This window comes from Pongo pygmaeus, chromosome 3 (assembly GCF_028885625.2).
Source record: "Pongo pygmaeus isolate AG05252 chromosome 3, NHGRI_mPonPyg2-v2.0_pri, whole genome shotgun sequence".
Taxonomy (NCBI): Eukaryota; Metazoa; Chordata; class Mammalia; order Primates; family Hominidae; genus Pongo; species Pongo pygmaeus.
Window position 1 is genome coordinate 113,023,086 of NC_072376.2, and position 26,508 is coordinate 113,049,593.

At 34.5% G+C, this 26,508-nt stretch overlaps 1 protein-coding gene across 2 annotated transcripts in view; it reads right to left on the minus strand.

Annotated features, from left to right (window-relative positions):
- Positions 1-26,195, minus strand: part of EMCN (endomucin) — a 130,028-nt gene extending 103,833 nt beyond the window's left edge. Inside the window, exon 1 of one of the 2 annotated variants that reach the window (XM_054485818.2) lies at positions 25,937-26,195. In XM_054485818.2, the coding sequence (XP_054341793.1) occupies positions 25,937-26,000 (64 nt within the window). In that variant the 5' untranslated portion in view covers positions 26,001-26,195. The remainder of the gene's footprint in view (positions 1-25,936) is intronic. The other variant, XM_054485819.2, reaches the window with a different exon arrangement.
- Between the last annotated feature and the right edge of the window lie 313 nt (positions 26,196-26,508).

Here is a 26,508-nt window from a genome sequence, read left to right on the forward strand (position 1 = left end):
ACAGACACCAATGCAAGGAAACGAGGATTACAAAGACTTAGGAAATGATGACACCTCCAAAAGAAACTATTAAAGCCCCAACAGTAACCCTAAAGGGAGATCTGGGAAATGACAGGAAAAAAATCAGAATAATTCTCTTGAAGAAGTTCAATGAACTATAAGAAAATAGGAATAAAACATTAATGAAATGAATACACAAACATTAAATGAAACAATACGATACACAAAATGAGAAGCATGACAAAGAAATAGAAACAACTTAGAAAACCAAATAGAAATCCTTGAGATAAAGAATACAATGACTAAACTGAAAAATGCAAGAGAAAGCTCCAGCATCAGACTCAAAGAATCAGTGAGCTTAAAGATAGAACATTTGAAATTGTCCAATCAGAGGAGCAAAAAGAAAAAAGAATGAAAAAAGCCTGTAGCAATTGTGGGATACCATTAATAGACCAAACATACACATAATGGGAATTTAAGAGAAAAGCAAAAGAGGAAAAGAAAGAGAAAAGAGACAGAAAGCATATTTAAAGAAGTAATGGCTGAAAACTTCCCTAATCTGGGGGAAAATTTTAACATTCAGATACAGGAAGTGCAGATGTCTTCAATCAAATTCAATCCAAATATGAGTTCACCAAGACACATCACAATCAAACTACTAAAACATTAAAGATAAATAAAAAATTCAGACAGCAACAATAAATAAAAAACACATCATATATAAAGGGATCCCAACTATCAACATACTTCCCAGAATATTATTCTTTAATATATATATCCAATATCCTTTGTGAATGGAAGAGAAGACACTAAATAAAATAATTTATTACCAAGAAAAAAAGCAAGGGGTGGTGTAGTGTAGGGAGTAGAAAACGGGGTCTGGGGGCCGTGTTGCCCAATTTGAGTCCAGGCCCCATCACTTATCAGCTATGTGACCATATGCAAATAGCTTAACCTTTTTAGCCTCAGTTTATAATCTCATAGAAATCTACCTTATAGACTTTTTGTGCATATCTAGAGATTAAAACATATAAAAAGTTAAGAAGTACAGCTAACATCTGGGTTACACTTGAATTTATCATGTTTATAACTCAATGATATAAAGTACATTTAAGAGTTCTACCATTAGGTTATGTTCCTTGCTAATACTGTTGCTATATAGTCAGTTAACTAGTTAATGGGGCCATCTCCAACCCATTTAGTAAGTTCAGGACACTAAAATCTTTTGAATCAAAACTTAATCTCCTCCCTAACTCATAATCTTATTCTCCGAATTTTGTCCTAAATTTGATGACCACTTTTCTAGAATTTATAAATTATATTTATTATTCTCTTTTTCTAATATCCTTTCACCATTCCTTCTAAGAAACTGTGATTATAGTTGTAAAACAAAAAGACTGCAGAATAGAAAAAAGCAAACTTGCAAATTGGGCTCATGTGGTGGAAGAAAGAGATTTTACCTATTATGGTTCTGTGGGCTCCACATTAAGTGCTCTCATGCTATAGACCTTGGGCTACTGGGATCTGCAGAGTTTACACCAGGGATTTTTGAATCCATATTCACACTAAATATTGTCTATATATGGATAAAATGATTTACCCACATATGCTACTAATTTTAAAATCAATAGCTTCTATTCTGATTAAAAGCATATGAAATTTTGGAAATTGCAAAATATTTAGTAGCATTTTATTTCTGTTTCCTCAATTGATGAGTGCAATTATTATTTTACAGGGGGGGTGTTTCACAACTTTTTTCCATATAAATGAGTTATTTATATTTTAAGAGCTGGGGGACCACTCCTCTGTGGATCTTCAATTAGTATAGCAGTAGAAGTAGAGTTTATTTAAATTCACTCAAGTCTTCATATAGCATCACAGGACAAATCCACAATTTGATAGCTTTTCTTATTCATTCCCCGCAAATAGTCAGAGACTTTCTTCAAACACTGATGACTCATACTTTTTAATTAAAAACAAATAAGCAAATACCTACAGAGTAGAGGATTTATAGCTCTTTCGTTCCAGGATATACCATTTCTAAGTGCTAGGACAAAAACATATCTTTTCCTTTTCCAAATTTGTTCCCCCAGTTTCTCCACATTGGATGTGGAAAAACTGCTCTGAACCACATGCTCAGCAAGAGCCCATCATGTATTTATCCAAGAACAAAGAAGAATTCATGATTGTCTGATTTTTGATTTTTTATACTAGCTTTTATATGGTATAGTTTCCAAATTAAAAATATTTTGAGCTATGTAATTAAGATGCCATCAAAGAGTTACTTGTGGTGGGTTAATTAAAGCGAACACATTTAGAAATAACTCTGCATGTTGTGGGACAGATGTAGCCTTTGGAGAAAGAATGAGCCTACACTGAACATTACAACATATTTTTGTATTTAGTAATAGGCAACAGACACAGTTCCAGAATATGCTCAAAGTCTGGTTGGGGAATATCTGCTCTGCTGACAGTGGGAGAAATCAGGAATTCATATTTAAAAAGAAGGAGATCAAGAAGTAAACAGTGTATCTTTGCTTCTCAATCAACTCAAACTTGCCCCATTATTTAAAAGTAGTACCCTGTTGTATAACATTGGCCAACTTTAACTAGAAAAACAAACCACTCCAGAATCCCTTCTCAAATTCCAAGACACAGATGAGGACAGAAATGATAATTACCTAAGAACACATGGTCAGGTGTACCCTTGCAAGAGGCAATTTTGGAAATTTAAAAGAATGTCTAGAACTGAGAGTAAAAGAAAGAGCTGAAGATAAATGAATTTTTCTGCTGTGGAAAATAAAACTTGTTATACTTTTTTTTTTTTTTGCCCCATGAGTATGGGTAAGAGAAGAGAAAAAAGGTCAAGAAAAAATGAAGCATCCAAAGGACTTTTAAGAACAAAAATATCTAAAACTCACCCTTTGCATTACTGTGATGTAAACTTCCTATCAACTACCAAGATTTTAATTAACTGTATTTTTTTGTCATCCATGAAGGAAGGGGAACTACATTTTGTTGTTGCTAATGTGAATTAAAAAAAAAGTCATAAGAATCCAAAGAAATATGAGATTTGACAGATGCAGGGAGCTGGGAAGAAAAGTGAGCATGAGAACTTAGTCCTCCCTCTACCACATGGGATTTGCAGAAATTGGTGGCACTGGATTTTTGAGCATAGAATAAGTCTTTAATCTCAACATATTTTATATTAAAGGGTGGCAATACCTAGATGATATTTGAGTTACCTAAGATTTTTTTATTTCATTAAACATTGTTTACAAAGCTCAAATCAAATTTGCTGAGTCACAATAATGAGTTTGACAAGCAGAGGATAATCACAAATTTGTTCTATAATAAATTATTCCAAACAGTTTGGCTATAAATTGTTTACTTACAAATATGGCAGGATAATCAGAACAAATAAAATCTGAAGCTATGGAATAAGTACTTCAATGCAGCCTCAATATACTTAAATCTGAGATATCACCTGTATTAAGTAATAAAGTGTTTCCTAAATGTGAAGACTACCATTACAACAGAGTTAACATTTGTAAACTGACTTATCTGGTTTTGAAGACAAATTCATGCCAGAACAATTAAATTTACTTTCCTGACAGAGTAACAAGGATATAAATAGGAGAAAACCAATCGATGTAATCTCATATTACGATCAATACATAATTTCTTTTATTGAGACCTAAGAGATATGGTGCTTTGTATAATTAAAATTTTGTTAGTTTAGAGTCATTATGTAAAACATATAAGACTAATCAGTTTTCAAATAACTTTAATATATAGCATTAACATTTATCTGTGTATCTTTAGCTACTAATGCAGTACTTGATTTTAGGCCCTCAATAAATGTTTATTAAATGCTAAATATAAGTAAATTTATTCTTGAATAGCCAAAATCATCAAAATATTAGGATTATTCTATCATTTTAAATAGAATTACCATCTGCTAAAAGTACAAGAGTAAAAAACTGTGTTGAATTTATATTGATTATATGATTTACTGTTGAAACTTCATATTGAAATAAAATTTCTTGGCTTAAATTTGTTTGCAATTTTTTACATATAATTATTATTTCTAAACACACCTTTGCTCTTTTGTGACCTCAGTAGTGTTCAATGCTGAATAAATATGGATTTATGATTTTTGTTTTTCAGATAGAGGGTCAGTTTAAAATCTGGGAAAAATCATAGAACATTGCCCATGTTCTTGGCATTTTTCTTATCTCTAGTGAGACTCTGTAACATTTGAAAATACTACTCTTCATATTCTCCTGGGTGATAAAGGTTGAAGTAAAATATATTTGATAAGTTCAGAAGAGTCATTTACCAACTATCAAAATGTCCTAAAAGCTCTTGTCGATTTTAGCAGCCTTCTGGGGAGAAAAAAATACTGGCGAAAGGAAATGCCAAATTTGGCTGTAGCAGCTGCCTGTGGTTTAATCTCCAGAAATGTGTGTCCAAAACTTCATTCACTTTCTTAGCACCTTTACGAGTTTTTTCATATTCTTTATTATTTTCTTACTCTTTTTCTTAAAATTACCTCCCTTTAAATAATTCAATTCAATGTTCCAAAAGAAATGTTATAATACTACCACAAAAGTGGTAATAGAAATAATTACAAGAACAAATACTGTGAAAAAGTAATTCAGCTCTAGACAGGTATCATTAACTATGATGGTTTCATGCTTGAACCTTGCTCTCTTGATGTTAAAGAGTGAACTAGTGAGTTTTAGGGCATGGTAAAAACAGGAAAGCACCAAACATGTATGTTCTAAATTAAAAACCAGAAGTAGATTAGAGATTTGAGTCAATGTTATTTAATTCTATGGGCATTTATGGCTAAAATTATCTTAAGTACCAGAAGTTGTACCCTATTACACAAATTGGAAATATTGCTCTAGATAAAGCTTTTTAAGGTCTCCAAATCAGTCATGAAGGATTTTGTAATGCACCAAATGATAGCTTCTCCATATGACAGAAAATGAGTCCCATTCCATTTTCTCTCCTTTTTTTTTTTTTTTCTCATATTAGCATGCCTTAAGAACTGTATTAGCATGCTTTAAGAAATAAAGTCAGGGAAGCGCAAAGTTCAGTATTGTTTTAGGGACTGATAATATAGGTAGAAACTAAGGGCCATGTAGTTGATTAAAAACCACTTAATATCTAAAGTCCCTATGGAAAGAAAAAATTATATATAAAAAAGGAAGTATAAGACCTACAATAATCTAGCTAGACTTGAGTAAGGCTTTCGACTTTTGTCTCTTGTTACTATTAAAAAAAAACCAAAAAACTAGATTAACCTATGAGCCAGTAAGTAGCAAAGTCAATCTAAAGAAGATTTAGTACAGCATTGCAAAGGAATATGAACTTTACAGTTTAAAAAGTAATTCAAATCAAGTTTTTTTTTGTTTTTTGTTTTTTGAGACGGAGTCTCGCTCTGTCTCCCAGGCTGGAGTGCAGTGGCCCAATTTCGGCTCACTGCAAGCTCTGCCTCCCAGGTTCATGCCATTCTCCTGCCTCAGCCTCCTGAGTAGTTGGGACTACAGGTGCCCAGCACCAGGCCAGGCTAATTTTTTTGTATTTTTAGCAAAGCCAGGTTTCACCGTGTTTGCCAGGATGGTCTCGATCTCCTGACCTCGTGATCCGCCTGCCTCTGCCTCCCAAAGTGCTGGGATTACGGGCGTGAGCCACCGCGCCAGGCCCAAATCAAGTTTTTAAAGAAGAGCAAGTTGAACTTCATTTTTAAGGTCTTGGATAATACTAAGGAAAATGACAACATAAAAATAATTTGAGAAATTATTGCTCATTTATAGGATAAAGTTCAGAAGAAAAAATATAAAGTAAAAAACAAAAGAGCAAAAAAGATACATAAAAATTTAGTAAAATGGTATAGGAGTAAATGCATCAGGAAAGATGTAAAACCAAAGGAACCCTAAGTAGGAAATGAGTCATTAATATGATATTTTATTTTAAAATCTTATTTTCAAATGGTACTAGAGTGATGAGATCATGATATTTAAGTATTAAGAGATAACTATTGCTGTTTTTTTTCCACTAGTGGTTGGATTCTTATTACAGCATGAATTCAGTTTTTATTTGTGAATTTTGAACATGGGCAAAGTTGTCAAAGAAGAGAAACTAATGTGAGTAAAGATGTAAATTGGATTCCAAGAGGAGAAGGAAAGGAGTTGGAATGATTTACTGTTTAATCTGAAGAAACAATGTCTGAAATGAAATTTAATTCCAACCAAATTTACACATCTATATCATTTGCCTATCTTAATTTTCCAATCTGTAAATGAAAGTAAAAAGCATTTCAGCCTAAAATTTCTGTTTTGCTAGATGAAAACAAGTATTTATTTTCCTAGTATTAGGAGAAAATAAATAGGCAAATCTAGTTCATGAACAAAGTAACTCTCATGGAGACATATCAAGGAATGTAAATTATAATTATAAGCTGAATCAATTAGTAAAATATCTCTGTCATGAAAGTAACATGATACTTTCCATAATTACAGTGTATCATTTCTTTTTTTAGACAGAGTCTCGCTCTGTCACCCAGGAGTGCGGTGGCACAATCTCAGCTCACTGCAACCTCCACCTCCTGGGTTCAAGCGATTCTCCTGCCTCAGCCTCTTGAGTAGCTGGGATTACAGGCGCCCACCACCATGCCTAGCTGGCCAGGCTGGTCTTGAACTCCTGACCTCAGGTGATCCACCCACCTCGGCCTCCCAAAGTGCTGGGAGTACAGGCATGAGCCACCGTGCCTGGCCTGTGCATAACAATTATTAAACTCTACATTTAAACACTTAATGAATCTTTTTCATTCATTTAACACAGATAATTACAGAATGCCTATATGTACTAGGGCTGTGCTAGGTGATGATATAAACATTAATTATTTATTTTCCTTATCAATTCAAATAATTTACTTATATATCTTATATTCATTATACTACTATTTAGCATGCTTTGCAGGTATGTTCTTAGAGCTATTAAATGTATTCTTTAAAAAATATCCTCAAGTGTATATTTTGTTTGCAGAAAAGATTTTTTCCAGTGGTTAATTAGGCTTTAGAAGTTAATGTTCCATTTTTTTTAGGTTACAGAATCAAAAAATCTGTTTATCTTGTAAGATTTTAAGTTTAATTTACAAATGTGATTATTCCATTTACTAATGTAGTGAATGCAGTCATCATTCTAGGGATCCGTTAGCATTTAATCCCATTTATATATTTTGTTAAGTAAACTCCCTTAAGTATTCAAAACTCTATTATTAATTGAAAACAGTTAACATTTACCACTTTGACTGCTTTTAAGGGTTTTGTAAAACTAACGTATGTAAAAGTATTTTGTAAACTTTCAATTAAATACACAAATATGGCAATATTAGTATTACGTTATAATGTCAGATGTGTTACCATATTGAAATGATTAATCAAAGAACAAACTTCATGGCTTTGCTCATAAGTGCTTTAACAATTGGTTGATTAGTTTTTAAGAAGTTTACATTTTTAAATTACCTTTTCTGCCCTGAATTAGATAGGATTTGAGGAAAATCAAATTTAAGTGAATTAAAGTCTTCAGAAGAATTTAAACATTTCTCCAACTAATAATAGTCTGTCTTAAGCACCAAGAAGCATTGTAAGCAAGCTTCAGTTTGGGCTTCAGAAGACAGCCTCGTGACAAACCTTTTGTCCTAGCCTTTCAACAAGGACCCCATGCAGAACAAGGATTTTGAAGTGTGCAGTTAGCCACAAATCCTTGGGGTCAGTTTTCAATCTAGTGGCATGACAGATAAATCAATTAGTGTATAACTAATTAAAGATGGTGAATACCTTTAACTACTAAAATAATTTGAGGCAGTCACATCTTACAGAAAGCTATCTCCCTACAAAATGACAAGCCTAAGCAAGCCTTACCAGTGAGGCTTTGAACCCTAAATAGGTAAGGTTTAATGAGAAACTGAAATTCAGAATAGCAGAGTATCATTGAGAGTAAATTGATAATAGCTAAATTGAAGCTTAAAAGTATAAAGTATATCTTTTTCATTCATAGGGGATTTGTTCTAGAGATGTGGGGAAACGGAAAATCCTCAAATAGTATACAAAGAATAATGATAATAGAGATTTATTTGTAAAAAAGAGTTTGTTATTGTCACAAAACACATCAGAGGCTGCTGACATTTCTCTCCATGGTTTTCCTGATATTTCTTAAGATTTTTGAATTAAATACATTCAGTCTCTGTTAAGTAGTAATCATTCTTAAGACCTTGAAGGATCTTATCATCTCTCCCCAATAAGACTTTTAATAGATTCCCTGCTTCAATTTAAAATTCTTAAACTCAAAATCTGAGTTTTATTTATTTCTGCCTAATGTTTCTGACAACTATAAAAGCTAACAGACCAAAACATGACAAAATATAAACGTAAACATAATGAATAAATCTTAGCCAAAACCTGGTGTAATCATTACCCAGATTAAAAAATATAATATTACCAGCAGTGTAAAATCTCCTTGGGACTGTAAATGTATCATTTATATCCCTCTTCCACTACTCTAGAGGTAACTGCTAATCTGATTTATGGTAATCATTCTTAGCCTTTCTTTATAGAACTACTCTCTATGTGTACATGTGAATATAATATAGTTTAGATTTCAGTGTTTTAATTTTATGTAAATAGCAACATATTGAAGCATTGTGTTTTGCTCAGTATATTTTAATTTTTTTCATTTTGTTGATTATAGCTATAGTCATTGTCATTGCTATATACAATACATTGAACAAATAAAGCATAATTTACATATTTATTTTGCAATTGATAGACATTTGAGCTGTCACTAATTTTGGGCTATTCTCAAAAGTTCTGCTATAAACATATTTTTATTTCTATTATTGCATAAAAGGAAAGTACTTACTTAAGTCTGCCAAATTTTTTGATTGGGTTGTTTTTATTTTTCTTACTGATTTGTAGTTTTTTTCTATATTAAGATGAGTCATTTTTTGGTCAGTTATATATACATGGCAAATATTTTCTCCCATTTTGTGGCTAGATTTTCAATTTTGCCACTGCATCTTCTGATAAATAGAATAATTAATTCCAATGCAATGAAATATATGTCTTTTCTTTTATGGTTAGTGCTTTTTTGTGTATTTTCCTGAAATAAGGTTATAAAGCTATTCTCCTAATTTTTTTTAAGTTTTAAAGATTTCCATTCCATATTTAATTCAATGGTTCATCTGGAATTAGCTTTCATATGTAGTGCTATCTAGGAGTCTATTTTTTTCCACTGGCTACCCAATGGTACCAGCAGCATTTATTGAAAAGATCAATCATTACTCACTGCTCTGTTGTACCATCTTTGTTTTATATCAAAGATCTATATATCTGTAAGTCAGTTTCAGAGCTCTCTATTCTTTTCTATTCATCTATGTGGCATCAACGTGACTACCACTTGATTTGTCTACCTTGCACCAATTTGACTGTTTTAATTACTATATCTTTGTTATGGGACTCTATAAATGGTAGAGTATGTTATCCTTTCCTGTTTTTCTTCTTTAAAAATTACTAAGGTTTTCTTGGTTTTGTGCACTTTTATACAAAATTATAAAAAGCTTCTTATATTCCACATACTGGATTGCCCAGTCAATCCAGTTTTCTTTATTTCAAGTTTTCTTTAACTTTTCAATAAAGTTTTATAATTATTCTCATACAAATAATGCACATCTTTTATTATAATTATTTATAGGTGCTTTTTTATGTTTCTGTAAATGGCATATTGCTACATTTTCTTTTTAATTATTTGTTGCATCCATAGAAATACAATTGATTTCATAAACTTTATATACAGAGACCCTGATAAACTCTTTAATTCTAGTGGGTTTTTGGTTTTTTTTCGGTAAGTTCTCATAAATACTGTACTTAAACAATCATGTTTACGTGGTGTCATTTGTTTGGGGAAATACCCGAGGTTCGTCGTCTAGTGCTAAGGAAATTGAAGATGCAGCACACAAGGAGTGTGGTTAAAAGTAGGAAATTTAATAGTGAAAGAAAGAAGAGAAAAGCTCCCCGATGCAGAGGAAGGGAGGTTCCAAAAAGGTCTTCCTTTTCATGGCAGGATGCAGTGGGCTTAATACAGGGGCTTGAGGAAGTGGTGTCTGATTTATATAGAACATAGTGGATTGGTTGGACTAGATGTGACATTTACATAGCTCACGAAGAGCCTGGCTGTCCCACCCTAATTTCTTATTATGCAAATGGGATCTTTACCTGGCTGGGGCCATGTTACCTGCACATGTGGCAAGAAAGAAAAGGGAAGAGAAAACCTCCATGTTGAATATACCTGGCTTCCAGGTATCCCTTTTTTATTGGTACAATTGCAGGCATTTACCTATGCAAGCTTGCATATCTATGCTTGTGGCTTGATTTTTCAGGCCGCCCTAGAAAAAAAAATGATTTGGGGGCTGCTTTTTATTAAAAGGAAATTCCACCAAGAAATCTTTTATGCTTATTAACTGCCTAAATAATTTCTTTTTAACTCCTATATCAATGTCCTATATCATCCACAAATAATATCAATTTTGATTTTTTCTTTCCAATTCTTAATATATTCATTTTTCATGTTTTACTGCATTAGCTAGGATATTTTGTACAAAATTTTATAAAAGTAGAATTGTTGGGCAAGATTGTTTTATTGTTATTCTCACAAAATGCTAATATTTTACTATTATTCACGATGATTGCTATAGTTTTTGAAGCTGCTCTATTAGATTAGGAAAATCCTCTTATTGTTTTAGTTTTCTAAGCATTTTTATCAGCAATAAATATTAAACGCCCAGAAGTGTTTTTTCTGCTTCAATGAGATTATCATATATTTCTCTTTATTTTTCCACGTAATGAATTATGTCAATTGATTTTCTAGTGTAAAACCAACTTCACATTGATAATATAATCTCAATTTGATACAATAAAAGTATCGTTTTAAACATTGTGCTGGTTTTTAAAAAATCTTTTTTCATAATGGGATTGGTTTATACCATTTTTCTTTCATAATATTCCTGTCAGGTTTTGGTTTCAACAATAAGCTAACTTTGTAACATAAGTTGGAAAATAAAACCTCTATTTTTATTCTCTAGAAGAGCTTATATAAAAGTGAATTTATTTATTAAATAAAATAAAGTTTTGTATAACTTCCATGTGACACCTACTGGGCTGGAAATTTTTTGTGTGAGAAGATTATTAATTGCTGATTCAATTTCTTTTACAATTTAAGGGCTACCAAAGTTTTGTATTTCTGCTTGTGTCAGTTTTGATAGGCTACAGTTTTTAGAAATTTATTTACTTTACATAAATTTTCAAAATTATTGGCATAAGGTTTTTCGTAATATCTATTTATTATACTTATATTTTGGCAGAATTTGCAGTAGTATTTCCTTTTTCATTTCTATTCACTTATTTCTGCTCTCTTGATTAGTATCAGCAGAGGCTTACCAACCTTATCATTACACATGGGTGATCTTTGCACTATGTATTTCTTTTCCATTTCATTGGTTTTGCTTTTATTTTTATTATTTTCACCAATCTATTTTTTTATTTTTTAGTTTTAAGACAGGGTTTTGCTCTGTCACCCAGGCTGGAGTGCAGTGGCGTGATCATGGTTCACCGCAGGCTTGACCTCCTGGGCTCAAGCAAGCTTACCACCTCAGGAAGCTGGGGTGGTGTGCGCTACCATACCTGGCTTACTTTTGTATTCTTTTGTAGAGACAGGATTTTGCCATATTGTCCAGGCTGGGAAAGATACGGATATTTTATTTTCCTAATTATAATATTGATTTATAATCTAATTATATTAAACCCAGAGAAAATACACATTCAGATCTTTAGTTATTTTCAAAGGAAATGTTAGTGCAAGATATCAAGCACAACATGTGAATACTAAAGTTTTAACCAGGTATCTAGATATGTTAAATTACAAGAAGATGGGAAAAATAACCATATGCAGATTTTCAAGTAAAATATCTATAACCTGTTTGATAAACCCTGTAAACCCTTTACCTAGTCCATGAAGTAAAAAAAATCAAAGTATGTGTGCAGAGAGAGTAATTATTTGAGAAGAGGTTGTCTTTGTAGAATATTATTTCTGAATCCCATTCCCACCTCTTCCATCCCCAAGGAGAAGGGCTTGTCTGCTCCCTCAATTCAAACCTACTTTAATATGTGATCCTTACAGTCAGAAGGCATAACGGCCTAGGATCTGACTCACTCCTGGGAAATCTAGAGAATTAAAGATAGCTGATAGCTGCCTAACTGCCTTGATGTAGGACCAGGAGAATTGTTAACCATGTTGAGAATAAGCCTTGTGGGCGGCAAGCCATCCAGGCGCTGAGGCAAGAGACCAAGGGCACGAACTTTTCCAGTATAATAAAATATATAAAACAACAAGAATTATACTAGATCTGGATCATAGACATGATTATATATGAATGTCATTAACCATTAGTTTGTAGCAATTACTCTTTATTCCAATATTATAATAATCCTCGCTCTGTAATCATAACCTAGGGAAAACCAGGCCATACAGAGATAGGAGCTGAAGGGAGATAGCGAGAAGTGACCAGAAGACAAGAGTGCGAGCCTTCTTTTATGCCCGGACAGGGCCACCAGAGGGCTCCTTGGTCTAGCGGTAATGCCAGCATCTGGGAAGACGCCGTTTGCCAAGCGGACCATGGTCTAGCGGTAGAGTCAGTGCCAAGGAAAAACACCCGCTACTTAGCAGACTGAGAAAGGGAATCTTCCTTTTCCCGGGGGAGTTCAGAGAAGACTCTACTCCTCCACCTCTTGTAGAGGGCCTGACATCAGTCAGGCCTGCCTGCAGTTATCCAGAGGCCTAACCATCTCCCTGTGATGCTGTGCTTCAGTGGTCACACTCCTAGTCTGCTTTCATGTTCCATCCTGTACACCTGGCTCTCCCTTTTAGATAGCAGTAGCAAAATTAGTGAAAGTACTAAAAGTCTCTGATATGCAGAAATAATGGCACAAGCTGTCTCTCCCTCTCTCTCTGCCTCGGCTGCCAGGCAGGGAAGGGCCCCCTGTCCAGTGGACACGTGACCCACGTGACCTTACCTATCATTGGAGATGGCTCACACTCCTTACCCTGCCCCTTTGTCTTGTATCCAATAAATATCAGCGTAGCCTGGCATTCTGGGCCACTACCGGTCTCCACGTCTTGGTGGTAGTGGTCCCCGGGCCCAGCTGTCTTTTCTTTCATCTCTTTGTCTTGTGTCTTTATTTCTACAATCTCTCATCTCCGCACACGGGGAGAAAAATCCACTGACCCTGTGGGGCTGGACCCTACAAAGCCTGCACTGCTGGATGTTGCCAGGGAAAGATGTATTGGACTGTTTCCTGTGGGCCAAATAAAAGGGAGAGAGAATGAGAGTGTGGGCTTAGGGTTATCCTGAATTCCATTCCTTAGCTCTGCCTGGAGAACTGGGAACATTAGGAAGCTCTCAGTTAACAAGGATGACCAGTGCTTTGGAAGGGGTAACCAGTGAACTCCCAGAATAGGGATTCACCCACATGAGGCAAGGAACTACAGAGGAGAGAGGCTGAAAAGTGCACTTCTGAGGAACCCTTGAAAGTACACCATTCAGCAGTTGGGCTTTAACTATCTCCCAGACTGTGAGCACAGCTTATGGCACCACATCAAGTAATGTCTTTCATTCATCCTCTCACTCCTCCCTTACACTTCTCCCAGTACAGTTGGTCAGAAAGGAGCTTGAGAGGGAACAGGGAAGCAGAAAAATAGAGAACCTCTAAAAAAAAGCCACTTTGTAGAATCCTACTCCACACTGGCATGACCTACAAGAGAGAAATTTTAATTATAATTTTGGATTATGTATTCTAATTTCTAATTGATACACTCTGAAAATTTAGTTGTCCACAAAACTGTCCATTTCTTAAGGGTGAGCAAAAAAGCCATAGGTTTCCAATAGTTTCATCAAAGATGAAAAGTTTATATTCACCAAATCAATATTAAAGAGATAGTGGGAAACAAAAATAAAATGGAATTTTAACTACATTTTATGATTTGTGGTTTCTATGTTTTTAAAATCATTTTCTAAGTTTTGTGCTTTCCTAAGACTATGAAACAAGAGTGGTAATCACTGCTAAGTTAATTATTTATAGTAACATTTTAATAAAAGCAATCATCTTTATGAAAAATGGAAAGATTTGGCACCTAGAATGTGTCTTCAAAATTCCGAGATTCAGCTGGCAAGCCTAATTAATCGTAGAAAAAGGCTCCCAGAACCCTATCTTTTCGATATCCATTGAGTCACCACAAACATAGTGACAGCTTTGCAAATTGTATGCCTAATGTTTAGACAAAACCCTACAGCTACTATGAAATAGGTGATGAGATTAACCCAAATGCCCATGGGTCATGCAGAGAGGTAAAAGAGGATAAGGTAGGGTTTAAATGCATATATGTTTGTAGAAAAAAGGGGCATTTCTCAATTTAAAGGGGTACTTATTACTCAGATCTAACTGAATAATATCATGAGGGGATATGAAGTCCGATTTGTCAAAAAAACCCTGAAAATACAACTTTATTTCTTTTATTATTGTTATGCAAAATTTCCTTATTTTAAAATATTTGTAAATATTTATACAGTCATAAAACACACCTGGTATGTTACATGTTTAGTGTGGCCAAACAACATACACATTCAAGTTAGAGGTCAAGGGTTGCTAGCTTGTAAATTCTGGAAGATAGACTGCTAAATTCTTCTTGTAAGTTATCCTAATTCATTAAGTAATGGCAAGCTAATGAACCAGATGACAAATTTCAGTCTGTTGATTTTTGATACTAGAAGTGTGACTGCCCTTCTAGCCTAGATTCATAATATCATAGCTTCTGCATTTTTTTCATGCTCACAAATGCTAGTAATTTAATCCTCTATATATTCTTAAACTCTTCTTACAGTTAACAGTTCTCTGGGAACCAGAACTATTTGTGTTTGGATTATCTAATGCATCTTGATCCCACTTGAAACTTTGAAGGGAATACCATAGTTGTTTCTCTAATAAAACTGTTATTAAATGTGGCTAGATTTCTTGAGTACCCTATAGGATAGAGGCCCAGGATCATTCAATGTTAATGAAAACATGAGGGACTTTAATAATAGAAGTGAAAGCAATTGATAAGATTTTATACTGATTAGGGGATGAAGGGCGCCTCTTTGCGAGGAGATTGTCAGACAAAGCTGGAATTTCAGCCTGTAGGCCTAGTGAGATTTCAGCACTTCGAATAATATTTGTATTAACCAAATCTGTCCTTGGCCAAATTTATCTTAAACTAGTACAAGCAAAAAATAATAATAATAATTTAGATTAAATTTATACCAATATTTTCCCTGAAAGCCCTAGACTCTAACACTTTCCTTAAAGGGTAAACATCTCTGCTTACCTTGTGGGTATGGGACAGTGAAAAGAACACACTGCACATTGAGTGGATGGAGGGAAGAAGGATTGGCAAGAGCTTTAATGGCAAGAAGGAAGAACTCCACTGGGTACTGGCCTTGTAAGAGTGGCTAGAGGGCCTGTGCGGAATACTCTTCCCAAATTCTTAGAGCAATTATGAGTTTCCCCATCTCCTCTTCCCAGCTTCCCAGCTTTCTTAGACAGTTTCTCTCTTTCTCCCAGCCTCTGTCATTTCCTCAATCTCTTTGAGGAAAAAGAGATTTCCTCAATCTCTTTTAACCTCATTTTTCTTTTAAACTCATTTTTTAATCTCTTTTAACCTCATTTTTATTCTCAATGTTTTTTCTGGATGTTGGTTTCTGTCCCCACCCTCTCTCCAAGTCTTTTTTCTAGCCCCACTCCTAACGAATGTCTCCAATTTGCATAAAAATGAGACCACATAGAAAAATGAAAAACATGTTTTTTTGTTGATGTGTACTATGAGAAATATCTCTCATGACAGAGAATTGGCCTTTTACATGCAAAGCGGGTGCTTTCTAACATCCCTAACTGAAAAATCTCTAAAGGAAGTAAACATTAGGGAATAGAATAAAACATCTTGCTCCAGAAGGAGCATATCTAGTGATAACAGGATGAAAATGAAGCAAGATAACTTCAGGCAAAATGTATAAGAATTGTGTGTTACACAAAGATTATAGAACTGTAGATCTGGAAGAAATCTTTCATATCACTTGATTAAACCACATTCATTTTATAGACATGAAAATTAAAGCCTTGAGAGGTTAAAAATTTTGCCTGCCTCAGTCACACAGCAAGCATGTGGCCCCTGGTAACTAACCCAAGTGCTCTTGGCTCAAAAGTTCAGTGTACTCTTCATCACTACAGTATGCTGTAGTGTCACACCAGTCAGGGCTCAATGGGAAAAATATAAGAAAGTTTTTATATTGCCAAATACATTCTTTTTTTTTTCGAGTGAAAGTATCCTTTCTTTTATGTAATATTCTAATGAATAGCATATGTATTATGGGGAAAGGATTCTGTATTTAACAAAGAACAAGGTGGTTTATCTCACGTCAATTGCACAGAGGGCGTTTGGATTATTTACTGATCTAGGAACAACTGAATTATGTGGTGCTTTTGCTTCTGCACAAGATTAGGATAAAGTTAATTACTCAACATACTGAATTAAGACTTCAGAGTTGGAAAAGCAAACTATGTGATCAAAATGCCTTTACAATTGAATTTTCATAATTTTACAGTCTATCCTAGTTGGGGTGGGGACTAATCTGATCTAAATGGTTCAGAATTACCTGATGAATTACAGACCACTAATTTTTGTATATGTGAGCAAGTAATAGGAATGACTTGGCACTTGTATTCAGATATTCACGACACTCTGGTATGATTTGAACAGTCACTATAATTCAAAGTTAAGTATTTTCTGCTATTTATACAACAGTAAAATGGTAGGTCAACTTCATAAAGCAAATCAAATAAGTTTAGCCAACCAAAAGAGTATTCCAAAATACACTTACTGCTTCCCCTCTACAGAGGCCAGGGATAAAAATAAATATTGCCCTCAAGTAACTGAAAACAAATCTAGGAATGCCTTGGGTATTTTCAACTCTTCTGACTTTTGAAGAAACACAATTCTCCAAATTAAAGCAAGGGCTAGCTACTAAATATCACCTATGTGCCCAAAAATAGGTCTTGGGAAACACACACAAAAATAATCACTTAGAAATTGTCCTTGCTTCCTATGTACAGTTAAGTTGTAACAAAACCTAATAATAGATGTTTAAATGATTTTTTCTTCTCCTTTGTATACCTTAAGAATTTTAAACTTTAATTGATATAAAACTTGTACCCAACAAATGAGGCTGTCAAAAAATGAAAAGGAAAGAGAAAAAATAAAAAGTTCATTGATCACATCATTTAATTATTCTAATCCCAATAATGCAATTACTTAATAAATCTTTAAGTTAGTTCACTCTGTGCATTTAAAAAAGGTGAGTCCCACTTTTAAAAACTGGGTTTGCAGAGAGAGATAATTGGAGAATTCTCGTGGTTGTTTAGAGTTGTCACAATGGCTTTGAGCTCATTAATGTAGGAGTGGCCTTTGTATCCTGGGGAGAGTGCCCAAGAACTCAACGCTTATGTTCTCACACTTGCTGAACACCCTAGGAGGGTGATTTCACAGTTCATACCACAAAAAAGTATTTCTTTTCCCACTTCAGTTAAAAATAAATTCAATGTGTGATACAAATGGTTTTCCGTGTTTTGTGTGTGTGATTTTTATAACTGAAGCATTATTTCAACACATGGCCATTTGGATATGAACAGCCATAAAAATTATGTAAAGGTATTATGGCTAAAATAGAAATGATACAATGGCAGTTAAAGGCTCAAATAGTAAGGGAAATTTCTGAAATTTATGGAACGGTTTCCTATTTCTCTCTTGATTCTGTGAGTTAATGTTAACTTATACAATAACAGCTAATGTTTTAGTAGTAATTTATGACTTGCACAGTATCTAAAATGGGTAGTCCCATTGTCATGTAACACCAATACCATGTCAATATGTATCTTTCTTCCCATTTTTCACATGCAGAAACTGGGATTAAGAAAGATTTAATGTCTGGGCCAATTTGAACATACTTAGACGCTAGACTCAAACTTAAGTTTTCACATTAAGACCGTGTTTCCTTCCACTAACATATTCAACCTCTCAGATTAAGCAACACTCAATACTTTATGAGAGTAGTAACAACATTTGAGGATGTTGACCATTTTCAGACTAAAAAGAATTTTAATTAAATACAAACACAATTTTGCTTATTAATTTGAGTGATTAGTTTACAGACGAAGGTAAATAACATAAATCTGAAATGTATTTGAGAAAATACACCTGTTTGCATATAATGTATAAAATTGTGCCTGCATATATTGTGATTAAAATATTACTTGGCAGTCATCTTACAACAGTTCTATTGTGAAAAATTTTCAGATGCTCATTTTTCACTTTGTGAGAATTAACATTATAATTGTTTAAATATTTTCTGCTTCTGGATTGGAATCAACTTAGAAATAAAATATTTCATCTACGGTGCAGAATATGAGTTCCAAAACTCAGCAAAACTTTATATAACATTTATCTCATATCAGACACTATTCTGGGTGCTTTCTGCATATTACCTTGTGTGATTCTTCCAATATCCCTATGAGGTAATTCCTTGTAGAGATATTGCAAGAACCACATAAGGCAATCATCTCCATTTTACAGCTGAGGAAGCCAAAAGTTGAGTAACTTGTCCAAGTTTATACAGCTAGTAAGTGGCAGAGCTGGAACTTGAACTCAGACAATCTGTCTCCAGAAGAATTATAAATGTGACACCAAGTGATTAATTCACTGATAGCTATTTCCTCTTTGTTTCTTTCTTTCTTCTCCAAGTCCCATATTAGATTTGCTGACATTTATAGCCAAGTACATGTTTTTTTCAACCAACGTAACAATGACTGGTAGGCAAATGCCTACAACTCCTTCCAACCCATCCCCTAAGAATTAATCGAATCCAGAATATTAAGAAAACATTATTGCTAAGTAAAAATTCATTTATGGCATTATAGTCTTAGTTGTCAGTTTAGAAGGCTGAAGTTGCTGTGAGGCGCAGTAGTGACTTCTAAATTACTCGAGCGGCAAGTCTTTATCCTTATTCTTTTTCAGAAAACTCAACTTACTGAAGTGTCACTACAGCAGAAGGTAGCTGAAGAGCGACAGTCCTTGCTTTGATTTTAAGCCACACCACCCTTGTGTAACTTTATACTATTTCCAAGCATCTGTTTCTTAATCAGTAAGATGGGATAAAGCTGGCCTTGAAATTTGTGATGGAAGTAATGTGTGTAAAATGCCTGGCACAATAAATGGTAGATGTTAGTAGATGTTGTGACGATACTTCTTTGGGTTAACTTGGACTGTTCCCAACTGTGATCTCCATTCTCTAGTCTTTGACACAACTAATACAGGTTTCAGCTAGAGTATGACTGATTCAACGGATTTAAAAAAAACAGTTCACATTTCAGATGAGAAGTACAGAAAGAATAAAATCACTGACATCAACATTTTTTACTACTCTCACAGTATAATTCATTACTGCAAACAGGCAAATAATTGCCTTAGAACAGAATCTGTTTAGAATATTGTTAAGCTTATTTAACAAAAGATTGATCAAAGATATTTCATTTTCTTTGAAATGAAAAGGAAGAAGGGTAGTACATATTAATTAGAGTGTCAGAGAAACCGAAACTAATCTTTACTTAGATATATACTACCATCTAAACTAAAATGTTCTCATCAAGAAAAATAATAAATCCTGGGTTTTCCTAAATAGCAGAGCCTGAAACAAGGGCTTCTGTTCAGTTTATAAAAAAAAAAAAAAAAATCTCAGGAAGAGGAGAAAAGGACTAAAACAATGAAACTGGAGCAGGAATATAAGAGAAAAGCATTTATGTATTCAGTGGCTCCATTCCCTCTTCTGTCAGGAGCTGTCTCATAGAATGCTAATGCTCCCGCACTTCTAGTTCAGACATCTGATAATACCAGATTCTGAAACGCAACTTTATATCAGAATAGCACCAGAAAGAAAGCAGGATATATGCATTAAAGTGAGGCAAGCGGCTGTCAGGTTACACCCGTGCGTAGCTGGTTGCCATAGCAATGGCTGGAGTAAACGTGGCAGGAGAAGATGTAGGGAAAGACACAACAGGAATCTAATGCTCATAAGGTGACTTCTTCTACTTTGGGACTAATTATGATTATCTCTACATATATCATTCTACAGGATATGAAACCTCTATTCAAGTTTTAAAAATCTATTTTTCTTATGGTTGCTCCAAATTTGGGAACCATATAGTGCCCTTTCTAGATGTAATTGACACCACTAATGTTTCCCATGGTGTGCAACAGTACAAAAAAGATCTTGTTTGCTAACTGAGAGAGCTTCTTCTATCAGTCAAAAGGTACTATTAGCCTAACCTAACAGACCTGCAATGGATAGGAATTCAGTAGCTGGAAAGGATTCAGTACATAGGAATTGAAAGTTACTTAAATTCCTACTCTGAGCTGGGCATGGTGGTTCATGCCTGTAATCCCAGCATATTGGGAGACCGAGGCAGGTGGATCACCTGAGGTCAGGAGTTCGAAACCAGCCTGGCCAGCATGGTGAAACCCTGTCTCTAATAAAAATAAAAATATTTAGCCGGGCATGGTGGCGGGTGCCTGTAATCCCAGCTACTTGGGAGGCTGAGGCAGGAGAATCACTTGAACCCGGGAGGCGGAAGTTGCAGTGAGCCAATATCACACCATTGCACTCCAGCCTGGGCAACCAGAGCAAAACTCCGTCTCAAAAAAAAAAAAAAAAGAAAAAAAACGACTCTGACATTCAGTATTTAGAAACGTACATCTCATATTGTTCTTAAAGACAAAGAGGAAGTTGGAAAGTGATTACTAAGAAAAAAAGAATGTGAGTAACTTGAATTAGATAATTATTCACAAGTTAAAATATTTAGCTGCAGCTTGGAATGTAACTTCACCAATGAAAAGGAAAGGATGGGCAGTTGTCTAGTAAATTCAAAGCTTTGTGAAACCCTTAAATATTCATTTTTTCTTAGTTTTCTGGATAACTACAATCTTCAAGATAAAATTGCCAGAGAATTTGTTTCTGACAACTGTTATAAATCTTTTGAAAGTAGGAGTTCTAGAATTATCACTTCTACTTTTAGGTGGGGATTATTAAAAATCAGCAGTGAAGAAAGAATGCAAAGAAATGGTTTGCAGACTAAATACTTTTCCATTTGGATTTGTTCTATGTTGGTCTAGTCTTCCTACAATAGACTACCCATTTCAGGTAAGAGATACTGGTGTGGATTAAGCTCAACAGAAGTACTTGGCAAAATTATCTACTCTGAAGCAACTCACGTTACCTATAATGACTCATAAAGATGTATGATTTTTTTTTAACTTTCTTCCAACTTCTATTTTTGTAAACTTCACTTCTAAAAAAGCCATTTTGTATTTTTGAGAAGTTGGTTGAGAATAAGGTATCACCTTGAATACTTTTAACTATAGGAATGTATTACATTGAGTATTTGATACCCAAAAATAAGTAGAGCTGGTTCTGTTTAGATATTCTTCCCCACAGTGGTTATAGTTTGAGAGCTGGCTAACCTTTGATAAGAATCCCTTTCCCTTATATTTGGTGCTCACTTTCATAACTGAAATCAAAATAATCGACTTTTTTCTATATTATGTTCTCTGATTCATACTCGTCCATAACTTTTTCATAAGGACAAGATAGTAAACTGTTAGGTGATTGTCATAGGAAGAAATTAAAATATGAAAATAATAAGGAGGCAACTATTTCATTCAATTATCCATTCATTCAGACAACTATGTCCTTATTATGTGTTCAGAACTGTTGCTAAGCAATCTGTAACAAATATAGCCCTTACTTTCAAGGTGCTTATAATGTAGAGAAATAAGACATTCATGCAAATAACTATGACAGAATTGGAAATAAGTGCCTTAGGAGAGTTAGATATATGGGCATCCAGAAGAAGGATAAATTGCTTCTCTATGTTATTAATGTTACAATGGGCAAGATTAAGAAATATTTGGATTCAGAACTAAAGAACATTCACCTCTCAACATCACCTCTGGCTCCAGGGTCATTCCAACTACGCATCAGACACTTTTAATTTACCATTGAACATCTCTACATAAATATCAGGATTACAAAATCACCATGTCCAAAACCAAATATCATTTTTCTCACTAAACCGACTCCTCATATCTTTCCTAATCTCTGCTCCCAAGCCATTTTCCTATTTCTGGTATTAAAAATCTCTGTCTCTGCATTTCAGTCACATTCTCCTTCACTGCCAGTCAATGATATGTCAAATCACACACTTTCTACTTCCTTAAAGCTCTTCCTAGACCCTTCTTTTCATTTTATTGACACACGCTCAGACTTGCAATGACAGTTGACCTAGTTTCCTTACCTTTTATTTCTCTTGACTCCAGTAGTCTAATCTATATTCTGCTGACTGATTAATCTTCCCATTTTATAGCCATGATCATATAATTCCCATACTCAAACACATTTACAGACTCAAACTAATTAACTATATGAGTCAATATTTCTCATCCTGGTATTCAATATCTCCTGAGGCTATATTTCCAACCTTATTTCTCAGTACTTAACTATGCCCAAATTGTGACCTCTTTAGGTTTCTAGACTAGAATATACCAATGTTTCAATATATCTACTCAATAAATTCCGTTCCTCTAGAACCTCTTGATTTTCAAGCTTCAATGCTTATAATAATTTCCACTTTTATATGTAGCCGTTTCAGATGTCCTTACATCCAAAACCAGACTAGTTTTAAATTTTCTATGTCAGTATTTACCTCTTAAAACCTACAATATAACCAAATTTATAATAACTTCCTTCATCTTCCTCTGTCCTCCACTTCTATGGTGAGGGTTAAGTTTTATTAAGTTCTATAAACCTATAATATTTAGCATGCAGTCTGCTGATAGTGTGTTTGATCTTTCTTTTTCATGAAATTAATGTTCAATCACTAACAAATGAATTTCTCCAAGCAATTAAATCCTTCTTCATATACCAGTAAAGAAAATGGTGTTTGTCCCTGTCTGAGAATGCCTACAACATTTTAATATTTCCCAAGTTAAGGTAAATTTCAAAAAGCAAGTGGCACTTGATGAGTAAATGCATATTGTTTCCTTCTTCTTGGAGAAATCTCTCTTCATTAACTTCTCTCAGCCCTGAAAGTCAAAAGCTCATCCATACATCTAGATTTAAAAGCCACTGTAGGGGTCTATTCAGTTTTAAATACAATTTAGAAAACCTTAAGAAAGAATGGCAGTTCCCTTTCAGAAATCTTCCATACATATTTCAATAGAACAGCTTTCCAAATTGGAGACTGAAAAAATATTATGCCACCAACCAAGTAATAAAAAGTAACTCACTGACTGTGATGTAGAAAGATTCCCTTGATTTTCACAAACAGCACGAAAGACTATATTGTATTTATTTAAATCTGAGACTGACAAAAACATCAGAAGAAAAGAAAAGTAGTCAATTTATCTAAAAGATCATTATTTAGGAATAAATTACTACACAAAAGAGCATGGATCTGCTTGACAGCTTGTGAATTTAAGGCAGATGAAATGCCTCCCTCCTCGCCCCCAAGAATCAACTTTGCTGATGAAATATGTTAATCATTCCTAAGTTTGAAGAACATGTAAAACTCTGAAATCAATGTGGATCTGGAACTAGGGGTTAAGGAAAAATAAATGTACTCAGTCAGCTTAGGAAATGCTTTATTCCCTGTGCCCAATCTGCAAAACAAAAACAAAAACCACAAAAAACAGGCAGAACCAGGTACAACAAAATCATACACGTAGATGGGAAATTATCTTCCAATCCTTTCATGCTCCACTCAAATGGTCAATTTATACTCTTGAGCTATAGCCTCCTCTCTAAGACAATTAGAGTAGGTTTGGTTTGTTTGTTTGTTTACAGATACTGGCCTTCAGTTAACAAGTAGACTTGTTGGCTGACTTGAAGGAGATAGTTATTATGTAACTATTGTCTCTGCTCAAATGGGAAATTATCCTACAGGGGTTAACAGTTCATTAGAAAGAAGAACTGTTAACAGGTTGAGCTCATTACCAGTGAGCAAAAGGAGGTTTGTATTTTCCCAAAATGACCATAACAGAAAAACCTGCCAGGACATCTCTGGATTGTCCTTCACCTTCATGTCTTTCTTAAGGCCAGGTATTGCAGGCTACTTCTATTGATGCTATTCCACTTTACTTTCGGAAGGATGAATGATCTATTCAGAGTTTAACAATGCTGGCAAAGTATTGTACTCGTGGATGCTTGCAGACCTGGAGCAGCGAGCAGCCTAAGCCAGACTTTCAGACTTTATACTAATCTGACACATCTAATTGTGAGCAATATTTTCCATGGCATTGAGATTCCTATCAGTCTTCCCCAAGCGGACTGAAGTTACTTATAAGCTAGTGCAATGATTTCTGTGGCACCACATAAATGTTCTTTATTTTAAAAAATCAGATTCTAGTAACTCTTCTAAGTTAAATTTTCTGGCCTTGATACCTGCTGCAACTTAACCCCAGAAACTCCAAGATGCATGATAAGCAAATGTGCGTGAATTTGAAGTGTTTTTAAATTTGTACTAAATTTACATAGATATTTACATAGAAATGACTGATAAAATGTTGTTCAGGGAGGGATGTACTTATCTTCTTCCGACATTATCACTGTAAATTAAGATTTTGTAGGCAGTAATCTTTTAAGTTGAGAATGAGCAAAATAAAATTAGAAATGAATGTTTTTGTTTTTTTTCCCCCCAAGACCCCTCAGAGTCTGAATCAGTCTTTCCCAATTGTGTTCTTTTATGGTAGTTTGTTCTTCAATTTTCACACTTATTAAATCTATTTTGTATTAAAATCACATGCTTATTTCTCGCAGTAGTACTTCTACCACTGTGGGCAAGGACTTCTTACTTGTTTTTATATTCCTTGCAGTACAGGGTAGGAACCTAATAAATATTGATTACATTTAACAGTTTATTTTCAATCACTCAGGAAGGGTTAAAAGTCAAATGTAAATCGTTCTTGAAATTATCCATTAATATATTCAAGGCTTATGAAGATACAAACCTATTTTTTATCTGAGTTTCTTAACCAGAAGTCAATAGGTAGGATTTTTATGTTTATAAATTCCTGAAATGTTATGCAAAATATATGTGTATGTTTAGATATATGCATATTTCTTCAGCAAAAGTCTGTAGACGGTAATCAAATGAATCTCTCTCTATTCACCCTACCTCAAAATATTAGGACTCACTTCCCTAGGCAGCTTTACTCAACTCCTCAATTTATCAGAGCTGAAAAATAGTTGGGAAAAATACAGGCTAACATCTGCAATATAATGTCTCCGATTACAGCCTTTCATCCACGCACGCCCATCTTATTATTTCTGAACTATGTCTGAAAAGAATACATTTTTGAGAGAGAGTACATTTTTAACTAGCATTCTATTCCCAGATTTTTATACTCTAAAGAGGCCATTGTATATTTCCAGTACTTTCTGATTTCATCAAACACGCTTTCAGGCTGCTGTACCCGCAAACATTTCCCTTCAGTAGAAACAAATACCGTCTCTCTCAAGCCTTCTCCATGCACTCCAAGTCAACATCCAAACACTCAACTCATCAAAGGAATTGCTGCATCTAAGTGTCAGGGGAAGATCCCTGAAAGTAAACTGAGGCTGAGTCACCTACTAGTGATTTCCAATCTGTACCACCAGAGGAATAAGAGACAAAAATACCTGTGCTGTTACTGCTGCAAATACTGGGCAGAAGAAAAAGAATGGTCACTTGAAGCAGTTCCATGGTGCCCGTAGATGGTGTCAATATCTTCTCTCTCCAGAAGCAGGCAGGGACAATTCCCTCCCAGCCTGGCAGGGCCTTATTAGCAAATGGAAAAGGTGTAGTGAATGTGAATAGCCACTGCCCATTCCTACTTATTTTGGGGGCTCTGATAAAGAACGGGAGGAAATACACACACTCCCTTTGGGAGTTCAGCAGAGAGGAGATTTATTGTTTCAGTCCCTTACAGGAACTCTTTTTTTTTTCTCTCTCTTCCTTTGGCAGCCACTTGTGTTTTTGTTACTACGTTATTTTGTTCTTCTTCAACAGAAAGGTCAGGACTGGTTTTGAACAGAAACAGATCCTTCTTGAGAATGGATCATAGCGCCTTCTAACTTTTGTTTTGAAAGTGCATTCTGAAGTGGTTATAAAGGGGCCTCATTTAGCAGCTACTCAGTTGGGATAAAGAGGCTTTCACTGCCCGACGAGGATTAAATTTTAGAGCAAAATCCATCAGGAATCAACTTAACTT